Here is a 14872-nt window from a genome sequence, read left to right as displayed (position 1 = left end):
CTGAAGGAGATCAGCCCTAGGATTTCTTTGGAAGGAATGAAGCTGAAGCTGAAACTCGGGTACTTTGTCCACCTCAGGCAAAGAGTTGACTCATTGGAAAAGACTTTGATGCTGGGAGGGATTGGGGGCAGGAGAAGGGGACGACAGAGGATGAGATGGCTGGATCGCATCACTGACTCGATGGACGTGAACCTGATTGAACTCTGGGAGTTGGTGATGGACAGGGAGACCTGGCGTGCTGCAGTTCATGGGGTCGCAAAGAGTCGGACATGACTGAGCTGAAAATGTTTATTTCAAGCTTCAGGTTCTGTTTTATACTTTGACAAAAGCATTAGGTTTTTAGTTTCCTCCACCCAGATTTACTGTACTTGTGATTACAGTGTAACTCATGCTACATTTCTCAGTTTATTTCTTATCTTTCTAAATTCTGTTTGCCCCTAGCATCTTAAGATCACTATCTCCTAAAAAGGCTTCTAGCTATTCTTAATTATTCCTAAACCCTAAACTCAACAAATTTCTTTTGCCATAAACATTTTCCTCATAAACAGGTCTCAGACAATAATCCTTCCCATGGCCTCAAGCTGTGGCCTATGTGCTCCTTCTGGGACATTCTTTGTAAAGATCCTTGAACAAATGTCAATGGTTACTTCATAGATTATTTTCTGGGCCCAACTGTAGAAGGCTTTGTGCTTTCTCATGTTTCTCTCAAGCACCTTAACATTCTTTCCAGCCAACTAGGAAAGAACAAGTCAGAATCACAAGGCGTAACTCCTTCATCCCAGGGCCATGCCTGCGAGATGAGGAGAGGGGGTTGGGGCTGTGCCTCCATTTTGTCAGTAATGCCTCATGCAGCTCCCGACATAAAAGGTCACATGGGTGACAAGGAGACAACACAACTATGTGCTTTGCTGTCGGAACAAACTGAGTAATAGATGTGCAGTGACGATTCACTAGCAGGATTTGAGAAGTAATCTGACTAGTCACTGATCTTGAAGTACATGTGTTACATACTGATTTGAAAGCTTAACAGCTAGCAGGAAGTTCGTACTTCATGGAACTACTCACAGTTAACATACCACAGTAACTGAAATTTGAAGTGTTGCTGTTAAGGAACTGGTTTATTTAACTGTATCAGTGCCATGGAAATTTATGGACATGGGAGTTGTAAAGAGGACTGCCTATACATTACTTTTTTACATTGACCCAGAAAGGCTTGAAGAGCTGACTGCCGAGTAATAGAAAAGTCCATCTAAATTTACATCAAATAATTCTTCTTAAAGTACCCAAAAGGCAGTGTTAGTGCACACTGAGTACATATGTGTCATTTGGCAAAACAAACTTTAACATGTATCTTAGAATTATAGAACTTTAGAAATACAGAAAGGGTCACAATCAGACACCACAAATTATCCAGCATGTTTGTTATGAATTATTTCTCCTCCTTCTATTTCAATTTGCTCATACAGCCACTTTCGATCACAGCGGCATTCGGCACCACATTTGGTAGAACCGCAGGCAGGACAAGCATAGAAACAGCCTAAGCAGTCTTCATCGAGGCAGTCACAGAGGTCCATTCCACTGAAAATCAGGAGACCCTGGCTATCGTAGACCTTACTCTTTGCCGGGATCACTTGTCTGTAATACAAAATGCAAGGCAAGTTATACAGTTCATGTATATTTTATTTCTGAATATTTAGTTGACAATAAGGTAATTAAAAAAATATAAGGGAGATAAAATGTTTTGGATTGTAGATGAAACTTTGCCAAACTGATACATGGCTTACCTGACTCAAAGTTACTCTACAAATAACAGTTAACAAACTGCTTGTGAGAAGGCCCTCTCTTGTAAAGGGTTGAAACATATCCAAAGGAATGCAGGCGAAATGTGTCCAAAAATAATAATATAGTTGCTAAAACTATTTATCCCTTACTGAAAAGAAAAGACTAGGTAATAGTGGTACATTTTATTAGCAACAATCTCTTTACTGCTTTGTGAACATAGCTTTATTTTTATCACAGTACACCATCCAGCTGTTTTTTATACTGCAATTAATCTGTTTCTCGTTCTTTGATAGACTAGCAAATCTGGCCTAAAAGCACCTAACGACTCAATGGAAAACCTTCACAGATGGAATAATGGCCTGTGTAAAAAATAATTCTGAATGATTACACTAACATTTGTCAATATGTATTTTAGAAATGCTCAATTTAAAAAGTCATATTCTAAACAATTTAGCTTTCTTGTTACCAAAATTGTTTCTATTTTGCTGTGCTTTGAAGTTCAGTCATGTCTGTCTCTCTGCGACCCAATGGACTGCAGCCTGCCAGGCTCCTCGGTCAACGGGGATTTTCCAGCCAAGAATACTGGAGTGGGTTGCCATGCCCTCCTCCAGGGGATCTTCCCAACCTAGGTAGGGACTGAACCCAGGACTCCTGCATTACAGGCAGGTTCTTTATTGTCTGAGCCACTAGGGAAGCATAAGTAATCCTTGCTTGAGGACATTCTATATACAAGGACTCTTTCTCTTAGAAAATGCGTGCTAAGTCAGTCAGTCATGTCCAGCTCCTTTATCACCCCACGGGCTACAGCCTGCCAGGCTCCATCCATGGGATTCTCCATGCAAGAATACTGGAGTGGGCTGCCATGCCCTCCTCCAGATCTCCCCAACTCAGGGATCAAACCCATGTCTCCTGTGGTTCCTGCACTGCAGGCAGATTCTTTACCACTGACCCACCAGGGAAGCCCATTTCTATTTTAGACATTAAAAGATAAAAAACAACCTTGCATTCTCCTAAAACTTATGTTTTAGTTGCCACCTACAGAGCAGACATACAAACAATGTATTAATGCTTTTCAAATAATTATTTTAGTTACAAGAAGTATAGTGTGCTTGAATTATTTTAATTACTGTGCCAAAAAGATTATATAAATTCACTTCATTGAGACTTTCTTAGAAACAAAATTTTTAGAGTGGAAGGGAACACCTTAATTTTCTATGAGACCCTTGGGGGTTCTTACTAATTCCAGATTATCGAATTTAAACTATCTAACCAGAAAATTTAAAACTTGTAAGAAAAAGATAGGAAAACAATACAGATTTGAGGCAAGTTAACATATGACTTAAACAACACATAGTGTACCTGTCTGAACCAGCTGTTGCATTTTTGGTAAGCCTTCTTTTTTCCCTTTTACCAGTTTCTGGAGCAAATTCAGTCTGCTTTCCTGGGTTTGCAAATTGTAATGACCTCAAAGCTTTAGCAGTTCTTCCCTGAATAAAGGTTAACAAATTATTAACTCAAATCTTAATATCAAACCATACACAGATATTTCACTTAACATTAATCTAGATTATTTCTTAGCCGGGAAGACAGTCTGGAACTCGCAAAAAAGAAAGAAAAAAGTTTTAGTGCCCAAATGTAACAAAATTTATACTGGGTCTTGGAGCTATGCCTTTGAGGGGATAACAAAGGAAAAGCACTACATATAATTTAAAATTTTAATTATCTTTTAATTTGGTTTATTCATATAATAGAAAGGAGAAAATTGAGAAAAATATGCCAGCAGTAAGAATTATAAATTGCTTATAAATAGAAAACTTGAGAAGTCCTCCTTTGACATACCAGTCCTTGTTCTACACCAGACAGCTTTATGAAATCTTAAACTGTTCTCATAACAGTTAAATAATCTAAATGTAGGCATGTGAATAACGAAGAGAGTTATAAGATATTTAATACTTACAATGTAAAAATGTATGCTTTTTGACAGTAGGGAGTCCTAAAATTAGCCTTGACCATAACAAGTAAGAATTCAGAGCTAGATGCAAAGGAAATTCACAAGCATCTTAAAAACCCAGATAAGAATGGGATAGTGCCAAAGTCAAAAGAAAGGCTGAAATAAGAAACAATTATTTCAAGTCACTTCTGAAGTTCCTTTTAGAGCAGCAGTTTTCAAGTCTTTCATAAAAAGGGAATTCATTCTGCTGTATTTCAAACCCTTGCTGGCAGGCATAACCTACTGAGTTACTTCTATATCAGAAAAAGAGCTAAGATTGTTAAGCTCTGGCAATGCCAGAATGTCTTAGCACTAGGAGTTGCCGCTTGAAAGTCTAGGGAATATTATTCTTTCCCCAAGCCAACACTCTTTACCATACAATCTGGGTTTACACAAATATTTAGAAAACATCATCTATTTTTACCTCCTCAACTTCATATTCACTGCATTCAAGTCCACCCCTTGATATTCTAGTGCAACTGGTTCCACTGTCAGTTCTGGATACCAAAATGCTAGGCTGCTGCTCAAGCCCCAGAGTTGGCCCTCTGCGTCTTTGGATTCAACCAAGCACAGACTGTAATAGTACTGTACTGACTGAAAGCAGTCCACATGTAAGTGGACCTGCAGAGTTCAAACCCGTGCTGTTTAAGGGCCAACTGTAATGAACTGATATAAATGATTTCTTTATAATTAAATAAAACCCTACACTGTAGAAGTAACGGAGAAAAAATTGACTCTACATACATCTGAGTCAGGTTTTCTTTTCTGCCGGTCTTCAGAATCAACATCCACACTTCCATTGATTATCTGTGTACATTTTGGACAAAGCTTCCAACCAGGTACAAGCTGTCTTCCAAATTTTGCACTCAGAAAAGTGGCATCATCTAAATCAATTACATGTAAATTTTTTTTGGCTAGTTTTTTGTGTATGTTAAATGGGTCACAACATGACTTCTGCAAATCCTCAAATCTGTCGATGTAAACTTTTGCATGATGGAAGCAAATTGTATTGTTCCCAGAAAGTGTCATTCCAGTTCTCAGTTGAAGTAGAAGCATGTCATTTGATGACAATTCTTGCAAAGTCTTGAAACCTGTATGACGAGTATAATAGGTTTTATGGCACTCATTTGTGGTCCGAAGCTGGACTCCAACTGAACATGGATCCATCATGCTTGATTCAAGTAAATTTCCTCTTCCTGATTTTCGCCTAGAGATCACTCTCTAGCAGATCACCCTAGAGAATAAACATTAAAGAGAGTCAGATGTGTGCTGCAAAAATTTTATCTGGGAAGCTGAAAAAGCATTTAAGAAAATTCAAGGCCTGCATAATAAAAAGAAAGCCCTTAGCAAGCAAGGAATAGAAAGACATTTACCAAAAGCCTACAAAAACATGAGAGAACAATCATGGCAAGTGTGACTATAGTAAACATGTCAATTCTATCCATAAATTCAGTATGATTCCAGACAAAATGTCATCAGGTATTCCACAAATCCCCCACCACCCAGAATTTAGGAATCTGGTCTATGGAAGAGTAAAGGTTCAAGAAAGCCAAGATAATCTTGAAGGAAATCAAAATAAGACATTTATTTACTATAAAGCTATTATCATTAGAACAATGTGTGGGATCTCTCAGGTATCACTGTTAGGGTAGAATTATTTACTATTAGATAAAATAAAGGATGCTCAGTTAAATTTGAATTTTAGATAATGCATAAACAATTAAAATTATATCACAAATATTGCTAAAAAGTCATTTGTTGCTTTTCTGAAGTTAAAATTTAACTGGGTTTCCTCTTATATTTTATTGGCAGCCTCATTTACAGTGCCTTCGCCCTCCCCATCTTCCAGTAAGTAGAGATCTTTCTTTGGTGCCAGTTCCACATTATCTCCCACCTCTTCCATGCTGCTAAAAGAAAGCTGAACTACCGATGAACAAATTACAAGACCTCCTCAGTTAAAAATTAAAGTGCCCTGTCTGAAAGAAGACAAGACCAGTTGCAGCACAAAATGTATTTTTCACACTGCTTAAAGCTCAATGGCATACTGGAACCATTCACTTGAGCGAAACTGTCATGATATGTGTACACACCTGAATCAAAGCAGTTTTACATTCAAACATTGCTTTAAAAAATGAAAAAGAAAAAGATTAGCTCAAGCAGCACAAAATTTCAGGCAGTGATTTCAGTGGCTGCTGCCTGCTTTCTAACGCCTGCCCCCTCTGGTTACTTCTGCCCTGTGGTAACTCCCAACGTCCTCCCTTCTCTTCCCCTCCCTTAGGCTAAGGTTCCACCAAGAGTTCTCAGAATTCGTTTCCAAGCAACTGTTTCTTTTGCTCACTTAGGCCTGTGCTCTGGCAATGTCACCCACAATTAGTATTTTTTTTCCCCTTCAAGTGGTCGTCTAGTAGCCTCATGTTGCTCTCTTCATTATGGTGCTATGTTTGCCAAGGCTTCCCAGGTGGCATGAGTGGTAAAGAACCTGCCCACCAATACAGTAGACCTAAGAGAAATGGGTCATCCCTGGGTTGGGAAGATCCCCTGGAAGAGTGCATGGCAACCCACTCCAGTATTCTTGCCTGGAGAATCCTGTGGACAGACGAGCCTGTCGGGCTACCACCCATCACAGGGTGGCAAAGAGTCAGACACGACTGAAGCAACCGCACAACACAGCACAACGTCTTCCTTAAATACATTGCTATTTATTGTCCATGAACTAGTACTAGCATCAGCGGGGACTGATCAGAAAAAAAGATCTTAGTAAGGCCCATGCACTCACTGAATTAGAATTGCATTCAAAAAATAAATCCCCAGGTGATATGTAAGCACATTACAGTTTGAGATGCACTACTGTAGATAATTCAATTAACAGAACATTCACCAAGCATCTTCTATATTTACAGAGTACATCAAAAAAGAATAAGAAACACACACAGACATGCACTTGCCTTCTAGGAAGTCTGATACTTAAGGGAAGATTATTTGAGAGGGGGAGAGGGAGCTGTAAATTTCAAAAACTAGATCTGGAGAAAAATACCTGGCTTCAGTGGAAAACTGCACTGTTGAGAGTACAACCTTCAGGTTGTCACATTCCGATTATACGAGAGCTCTGAGTTTTTCACTGCCTTTTATACCTGACAACTGTATATAACTAACAGCAATGCAGAACAATTCTTGTCCATATTCTGGTAAATTCTGTTAGAGGTACAACTGACTCTGGCCCACTGTGGAAGAAGACAGTTTTGCCTCTACTTGCTCATTTGTTTCAATATTCCTGATCAATAAATGTGTCTGGTTCTATTATTTGAACTGGTTATAACATCTTACCAATCCCCTTATTAATAAGGAAAATAAAAACCAGGTACTACTGATTTTATACCAGTGTCCCAGTCACAATTTTACTTCCTCCCTCTTTTTTTAATGGAAAATACGTTAAACAAAGGAAAAGTTTAATTTCCTCCAGCCAAGTCACTTGGACCAGCACAATACCTAGTATTTCTCACAGAAGGAAAAAAAAAATCAGCTTCTTATGGGATTGGATGAAAACCATAGAACAAATAAGCCCTAATCGTGTTCATTTAGACTTGATTAATTTAGATTGGTTTTCCACTCTCCCCTCCCTACCCTTCTTTCAGGAAAATTTCACTATGGTACAAGTGAGATCGGTCTGTAAGTACTTTCAAACTACACTTAGTGATGTAGAATTGTTAATTCCTGAAAGTCAATGAGTATCCTAAGGCCTTTCTATATAAACGTTTCAATGAATTTTATTTGTACATTTAATTATTTTCCACTTCAAATAGGAAAATGCCTTTTAACAAGTTAAGTTTTACCCAAGACCTGTACTCCTGTTTCTAGAAAAGCCTTGCCTAAAGAAACCCTCCTACTCTCTGTATGGCTTCTGTAAGACTCAAGAACATCCCACTGTTTACCTATGACCAGAACAAAGGACCTCCAAATCCCCACTGTCTCATTTATAAATTTATGAGTAATTAGCTGAACTGCTTGCTGAAATAATCAACTGGAACAAAACTGGAAAAATAATAGCTAACCATATTTTAAGTTTCTCTCCTTCCTCTAGGCCCCTGAACTTTGGTATAACCTCAGCCAGAGCCAGCAAAGGATCCCTCCAGAGAAAAAGCTGGCCTCAGGCTAAACAATCTGGGATCTACAATCAGACCAAGCAGTTCTGTTCCAAGGACTGTTTACTCCTCCCCTGAGAAGCTGGTAAATCTTTTGGTCAGAGAATTCTCTCCACTGCAATAATCTCTTTTCCCCTCTGGCAATAATGCTTTCAATAAAGTCTCTCCCTACTAACTCCGGATTTTATTATTTGACCCTTTCTTTAAAAAGTTCTGCATTCTCAATTTTCTCTTGCTTTAGAATTGCCAATACTTTCCCTCAGTAACTAAACAGAATATGTTTTGTGATTCTAAGATTAACTTTCAATATTTTTACAGCACTCCCAGAAGAGTTGAGAGAGAAAGAAGTAAATATAGATTTGTTAGACTTCATTCTTCTATACCTGAGGTAGTAAACACAAGTACTGGATATTTGCTCCTCATATGATGTGAACACTGACAGCTCAGGGAATGTGAACACTGACAGCTCAGGGAATATGCCTTTTTAAAAAACTGAGGCACTGACACAACATTATATTAGTTTCAGATGTACAATCAAACAATACAATATTTGTATATATTGCAAAATGATCAACACATTAAGTTAATATCTGTCACCACAGTGACAAATTTCTCTCTTTGATGAGAACTTTTAAAGTCTACTCCCTCAGCAACTTTCAAATACGCAGTACAGAATTATTAACTAGTCATCAAGCTGGATGTCACATCCCCACTACTTATTTACAGCTGGAAGTCTGTACCTTTTGACCCCCTTTTCACCCAGTTTGCCCACCCTGACTCTTTGCAATGGCAATTTCCAATCTGTTCTTTTAATCTACCAGTTTGGTTTTTAAACATTACAATTTAAATTTATCTTTTCTAGATCCCTTGAAGTTTTAAGCATTTTCTCTTGCTATCCATTACCCAACGCTAAGGTAGGTAGGTTAGGTGCACTGAAGAAGTGGCCTCAAACAAGGCCACAATGCTAGCAGGTTTTCCTAATACCATGAGCTCTAGGACCTGATCACAGGCCTCCCAAAGGGGTTAAAGCAGCACCATCACAATCATCATTACCACTAACGATAGCAGAGGGACACGGGAACAATTAGGGAACTCATTTTTTTCTTCCCCAAACTATAGGGGAGATATGACAATATGTTCTAATATGCCAGTTTCCCTAATACAGCCTGCGCTTTGTTACCACTCTTCAAGTTAATAGAAAAAAAAAAAGTCACATTAAGAGGAACTTTAACCAAACAAAAAATTTAAAAGTTGACCTAAAAATACAGTTAAGAATCTTTCCCTTTCATGAAAAATGTCTTTTTTCAGTATAGGGACAATTTATAAGGCATTTTCCCATTTACCTTTTATTTAATTAAAAAAAAAATTCCAATCACCCCCTCCTATGCAAATCAGCAGGTTCAGGTATGGGTGAGTACACTCCTGAGAGTGCACACACACGTCATGCCTCTTGGAACTGTCAACTTTTTGTGCCCAGTATCTTCAAATGCTACCTATAGGACACGTGAATGGGTACCAAGAGCAGGGTAAATGGCTAAGGGAAATAGTCTTAAATCTCAAGACCCAGGCACCATAAAGTGAACTTCAGACAATAACACAGCCCACAGTATCATTTAAAATATTCGGGAGGTTCCAGTCAAAGATGACAGTGTAGAAGACCCTGAACTTATCTCTTCACATGAACATGCTGAATTTGTACCTACACACAGATCAATTCCTGCTGAAGAAATACTGAGGGCTGCAGAACAAGTGATAGAAGGGTCATATAGAGGATGGGTAAAAGAGACAGAGACATGGTATCTATGGGAAACCCATCCCCAACAAGGGTCTTCAGTAGGGAGGAATGTCACTTAGGAGCCTGTACACAGACTTGCCCATCCTGGGACAGAGCAAAAAAGCAGCTGTTCAACAGGCACCTACACTATCATGAAGGGAAATCATTTACTAACCCTAAAGTGCTGCCAAATGAGCAGAGAACTTCTGAAACTGTATCTGCAGTCTAAGGTACCAGAGGGAGATGCAGGTTTGATCCCTGGGTCAGGAAGATCCCCTGGAAGAGGGCATGGCAACCCACTCCAGTGTTTTTGTGTGCAGTATCCTATGGACAGAGCAGCCTGGTGGGCTATAGTCCACAGGGTTGCACAGAGTCCGACACAACTGAAGTGACTTAGCATGCATGCTTGTGAATGTATATATATATATGTGCACACATATGTCATTATTACATGTCAATATATATGAACCTATGGTAACCACAAACCTACAACAGATACACAAAAAACAGAAAGAAATCCAAAAGTAACACTGAAAACACAAATCATCAAACCACCAGGGGAAAGACCAAGAGAAGAACCACAAAAACAACTAGAAACAATCAACAAAACGGCAATTGGTACATGGAAAAGGTCAGTTTTCATTCCAATCCCTAAAAAAGGCAATGCCAAAGAATCTTCAAACTGTCGCACAATTGCACTCATCTCAAATGCTAGCAAAGTAATGCTCAAAATTCTCCAAGTCAGGATTCAACAATACATGAACCGTGAACTTCCAGATGTTCAAGTTGGTTTTAGAAGAGGCAGAGGAACCAGAGATCAAATTGCCAACATCCGCTGGATCATGGAAAAAGCAAGAGAGTTCCAGAAAAACATCTATTTCTGCTTTATTGACTATGCCGAAGCCTTTGACTGTGGGGATCACAACGAACTGTGGAAAATTCTGAAAGAGATGGGAATACCAGACCACCTGACCTGCCTTTGAGAAATCTGTATGCAGGTCAGGAAGCAACAGTTAGAACTGGACATGGAACAACAGACTGGTTCCAAACAGGAAAAGGAGTATGTCAAGGCTGTATACTGTCACCCTGCTTCTTTAACTTCTATGCAGAGTACATCATGAGAAGCGCTGGGCTGGAAGAAGCACAAGCTGGAATCAAGATTGCTGGGAGAAATATCAATCACCTCAGATAGGCAGATGACACCACCCTTATGGCAGAAAGTGAAGAAGAAATGAAGAGCCTCTTGATGAAAGTGAAAGAAGAGAGTGGAAAAGTTGGCTCAACATTCAGAAAACTAAGATCATGGCATCTGGTCCCATCACTTCATGATAAACAGATGGGAAACTGTGAGAGACTTTTACTTTCTTAGGCTCCAAAATCACTGCAGATGGTGACTGCAGCCATGAAATTAAAAGATGCTTCCTCCTTGGAAGGGAAGTCATGACCAACCTAGAAAGCATATTAAAAAGTAGAGATATTACTTTGTCAACAAAGGTCCGTCTAGTCAAGGCTATGGTTTTTCCAGTAGTCATGTATGGATGTAAGAGTTGGACTATAAAGCAAGCTTGAGCGCCGAAGAATTGATGCTTTTGAAGTGTGGTGTTGGAGAAGATTCTTGAGATTTCCTTGGACTGCAAGGAGATCTAACCAGTCCATCCTAAAGGAGATCAGTTCTGAGTGTTCATTGGAAGAACTGATGCTGAAGCTGCAGCTCCAAAACTCTGGCCACCTGATGTGAAGAACTGACTCATGTGAAAAGACCCTGATGCTGGGAAAGATTGAAGGAGGAAGGAGAAGAGGACGGGGACGACAGAGGATGAGATGGTTGGATGGCATCACCGACTCAATAGACATGAGTATGGTAAACTCTGGGAGTTGTTGATGGACAGGGAGGCCTGCTGTGCTGCAGTTCATGGGGTCACAAACTGAACTGAACTGAACTGAACACATATCTATCAATAATCACTTTAAATGTAAGGAGATTAAATGCGCCACATAGCATGGGTGACTGGATTAAAATAAGTCCCATTTATATAGTGTACAATCATGTTTCCCTGGTGGCTCAGGTGGTAATGATTTTGCCTATAATGTGAGAGACCCAGGTTCAATCCATGGGTCTGTAAGATACTCTGGAGAAGGAAATGGCAACCCACTCCAGTCTTCTTGTCTGGGAAATCCCATGGACAAAGGAGCCTGGCAGGCTATAGTCCAAGGGGTTGCAAAGAGTTGCAGAGGACTAACACTTTATCTCAAGAACGACTAACACTTTGATATACTGCACAGTGTTTGTATTTAAACAACTCAGCAAAGCTTTCAGGTCTCCAAACTCCATTTGTGATTTGTCTCTACTCCTAGGGTCCTTAAAGGTCAAAGAGAACAGAATACCTCGAATTCAACAACTGAGGGATTGTTTATAGACCAAGAAGAATGAGTAAAGCTCTCTTTATTTTACCTGAATTCTGGATGTGGTCAAAACTGTCAAGCAGTACAAACTACTCTTGGAGATGAACAGTACTTTAATTTTTTAACAGTACTTCAATTTTTTAAAAACAGATTAATTAACAGTACTTAATACTATTATAATACTATGGAGAAGGAAATGGCAACCTACTCCAGTATTCTTGCCTGGGAAATCCCATGAACAGAGGAGCCTGGCAGGCTACAGTCCATGGGGTTGCATAAGAGTCAGACAAGACTTAGTGACCGAACAACCACCACAATTAACTTAATACTCAATACAGATGTGGCTAAGTGATTGTGATCTTGAATTGTAAGCTAATGTGTGGAAAACACTCACCTCTTCCTAGAAAACAAAAGTCGGGACACTTAGCATGGCATTATTTGTTCAAATATCACAGACTGCAGGTCAAACTACACTACCTGAAAATTTCTATTACATTTTAAGTCTTCATGTTGGGGCTTCCTTGGTGGCTCAGCTGGTAAAGAATCCTCCTGCAATGCAGGAGACCTGGGTTCCATCCCTGGGTTGGGAAGATCTCTGGAAGGTGGCGGACATGACTGCGTGACTCTCATTTTCACTGTTCTCTTTGCTCAGAAGGCCAGGCAATGCTAATTAATCCTTCAAGACAGTGTCCCCATATTCACCTTTCCGGCATGCCTTACTCAAATTCTATTGTTACAGATACTTTTCCCTCTGTTTGAAACTTTGCCTCTATTACTTCTCAGCTGTTGGAAGACAGGAGCTATATGGTGTTATTTTCTGTATCACTTAAGCCCAAATTAGAACGAAGTTCAGGGACTTCCCTTTTTATAGCACTCATGACAGGCTTTCTTCTTTCCTGTTAGTTTATTCCAGTATATACTAAGCTCCATGAGGGCCAGGAATCATCTGGGTCCTGTTACAGCTGTAGCCTCTCTACCACTGGCACATAGTAGATAACATCTTTCAAATGAATCCATGTTCCTCAAACTGCCAGAATCTCACACGAAGCAGGCTGAATCGCCCCCAAATCAGTATAACCAGATGCTCAGGTAGGGATGCAACTATCCCTACCTCAATCCTGTGGTCACAAGCACAGTGAGGGCATTCCTCCCACACACCCTTCCCTAGGGGCTTCTTCTCATTAGAGCAGTTAAAAAGTCCTTAACACTCTTTGTTGTGTTAGTCACATCCAGACTCTTTTGTGACCCTGTGGACTGTAGCTCAACAGACTCCTCTGTCTATGGGATTTTCCAGGCTGACTACTGGAGTGGGTTGCCATTTTCTTCTCCAAGGGATCCTTCCAACCTAGACACAACTCGCATCTCCTGCATTGGCAGGCGGTTTCTGCCAAGCAACACTTTCTTTAGCCTGATTAGAATCCCAACCTCTTTCCTTCCAAAAACTGAGCCTGGGAATACCTAATCCACAATCACGCAACTTAAAAGTTTCATCTTTTATATTTTTCAATAAATGACTCCCCTCTGGGAAACTAAAAATTTTAGGAATGACAAAGTATGGGAAGTCTTGCTAAGAACAAGACTGTAAAGGTAAAAGTATAGTTTTAAAAAGTGAAAGTCGCTCAGTCGCGTCAGGCTCTTGGCCACCCCATTGAGTATACAGCCCATGGAATTCTCCAAGTCAGAATACTGGAGTGGGTAGCCTTTCCCTTCTCCAGGGGATCTTCCCAACCCAGGGATCCAACCGGGGTCTCCTGCATTGCATGCGTAACTATCCTAATTTTCACCAGCTGTTTGAGAATGTTGTAAGCCACCAGATACAGCATATGAGCTCCTATTACGTTCATGCTGCTGCTGCTGCTAAGTCGCCTCAGTCGTGTCCGACTCTGTGCGACCCCATAGACGGCAGCCCACCAGGCTCCCCCGTCCCTGGGCTTCTCCAGGCAAGAACACTACCGGGATGGAGAAAAGACTACTACTCGACTTCCCGCCTCAACCAAACAGCTAGGACTAGGAAGGTTCTGATTTAAAAAATAAAACCCAAAGAGCAGACAGATAAGCAGTGGATGGGGTTCTAAGCCACAAAAGCTCTCCTCTAAATAAGACAAACCTTAAGTCAAAGTTAGGAGGGCTCCAGGTCTCCCCAAGAGAGGCGACAACCCGCGGAGTCGACAGGAACCGTGCCTGACTTCGACATAAGGGGCCGCAGATGGGCCGGAGGGAGAGGGGGTCGCTGCAGGGCCGCAGGCCGCGGAAGGCCCCAAGAGCGCAGCTGAAAATTCCCCTCACGTGTCCAACGTGCTACGCCTCCTCTGCTCTGGGACCCTCCCTCAGCCGGCCCGGGCCCCCCTCCCACCCAGGAACGAGTCTCCATGCCCCAGACCCTCCCCTCTATCCCCTGTTTACCTTTAACTCGAGCTCTCCACGAACCCAGGGCGCACCACACCCGCCGCCTCTGAGAGTGGCCTGGGTACGCGCTTTTCAACACTTCCTGTAGTTTACCACCGAGAGAACGGCGAGCGAGGCTAGAGAGGCTCAGCGCTACCATAAAGAGAAGCCCGAAAGAATCCTAGAGGGGAACCGAGCTTGGCGGCCTCCGGGGCGGAAAGGGCGGGGCAGCATGAATTGGCGAATGATTCAAGGTGAGGCAATAGTTGCTTCAGAAGCTGACGGAATTTTTTTTTTTTTTTCTTTGACAGTAGGGAATTGGGCGGTGCCTCGGGTCACCTTTACCAGGATGCAAGTTCCGCTAACTTGAGTTGTGTTCGCGAGTTTCTACGTCTGTGC

General features: G+C 40.9%; 1 protein-coding gene across 1 annotated transcript; it reads right to left on the bottom strand.

Annotated features, from left to right (window-relative positions):
- Positions 1–439: 439 nt before the first annotated feature.
- On the bottom strand, positions 440–14589 carry ARL14EP (ADP ribosylation factor like GTPase 14 effector protein). The gene is made up of 4 exons (XM_052652954.1): positions 14492–14589; positions 4517–5006; positions 3142–3269; positions 440–1635 (listed from the first exon to the last, which is right to left on the bottom strand). Exons 2-4 carry the CDS (start codon positions 4940–4942, stop codon positions 1407–1409), a joined length of 783 nt encoding a protein of 260 aa, XP_052508914.1. The 5' UTR covers positions 4943–5006; positions 14492–14589; the 3' UTR covers positions 440–1406.
- Positions 14590–14872: the final 283 nt, after the last annotated feature.

Source organism: Budorcas taxicolor, chromosome 15 (assembly GCF_023091745.1).
Source record: "Budorcas taxicolor isolate Tak-1 chromosome 15, Takin1.1, whole genome shotgun sequence".
NCBI classification, from domain to species: Eukaryota; Metazoa; Chordata; class Mammalia; order Artiodactyla; family Bovidae; genus Budorcas; species Budorcas taxicolor.
The sequence above is the reverse complement of the archived record's forward strand: the minus strand, read 5'-3'. Positions and strand labels throughout refer to the sequence as shown.

Excerpts from the sequence above, each read along its gene's own strand:
- ARL14EP (XM_052652954.1), bottom strand. The coding sequence starts at position 4,942 with ATGATGGATCCATGTTCAGTTGGAGTCCAGCTTCGGACCACAAATGAG. Across the intron at positions 3,270-4,516 it reads AAAGAAAACCTGACTCAGAT|GGAAGAACTGCTAAAGCTTT; the intron begins GTATGTAGAGTC and ends ACCTTTATTCAG. Across the intron at positions 1,636-3,141 it reads GCAACAGCTGGTTCAGACAG|ACAAGTGATCCCGGCAAAGA; the intron begins GTACACTATGTG and ends TTTGTATTACAG.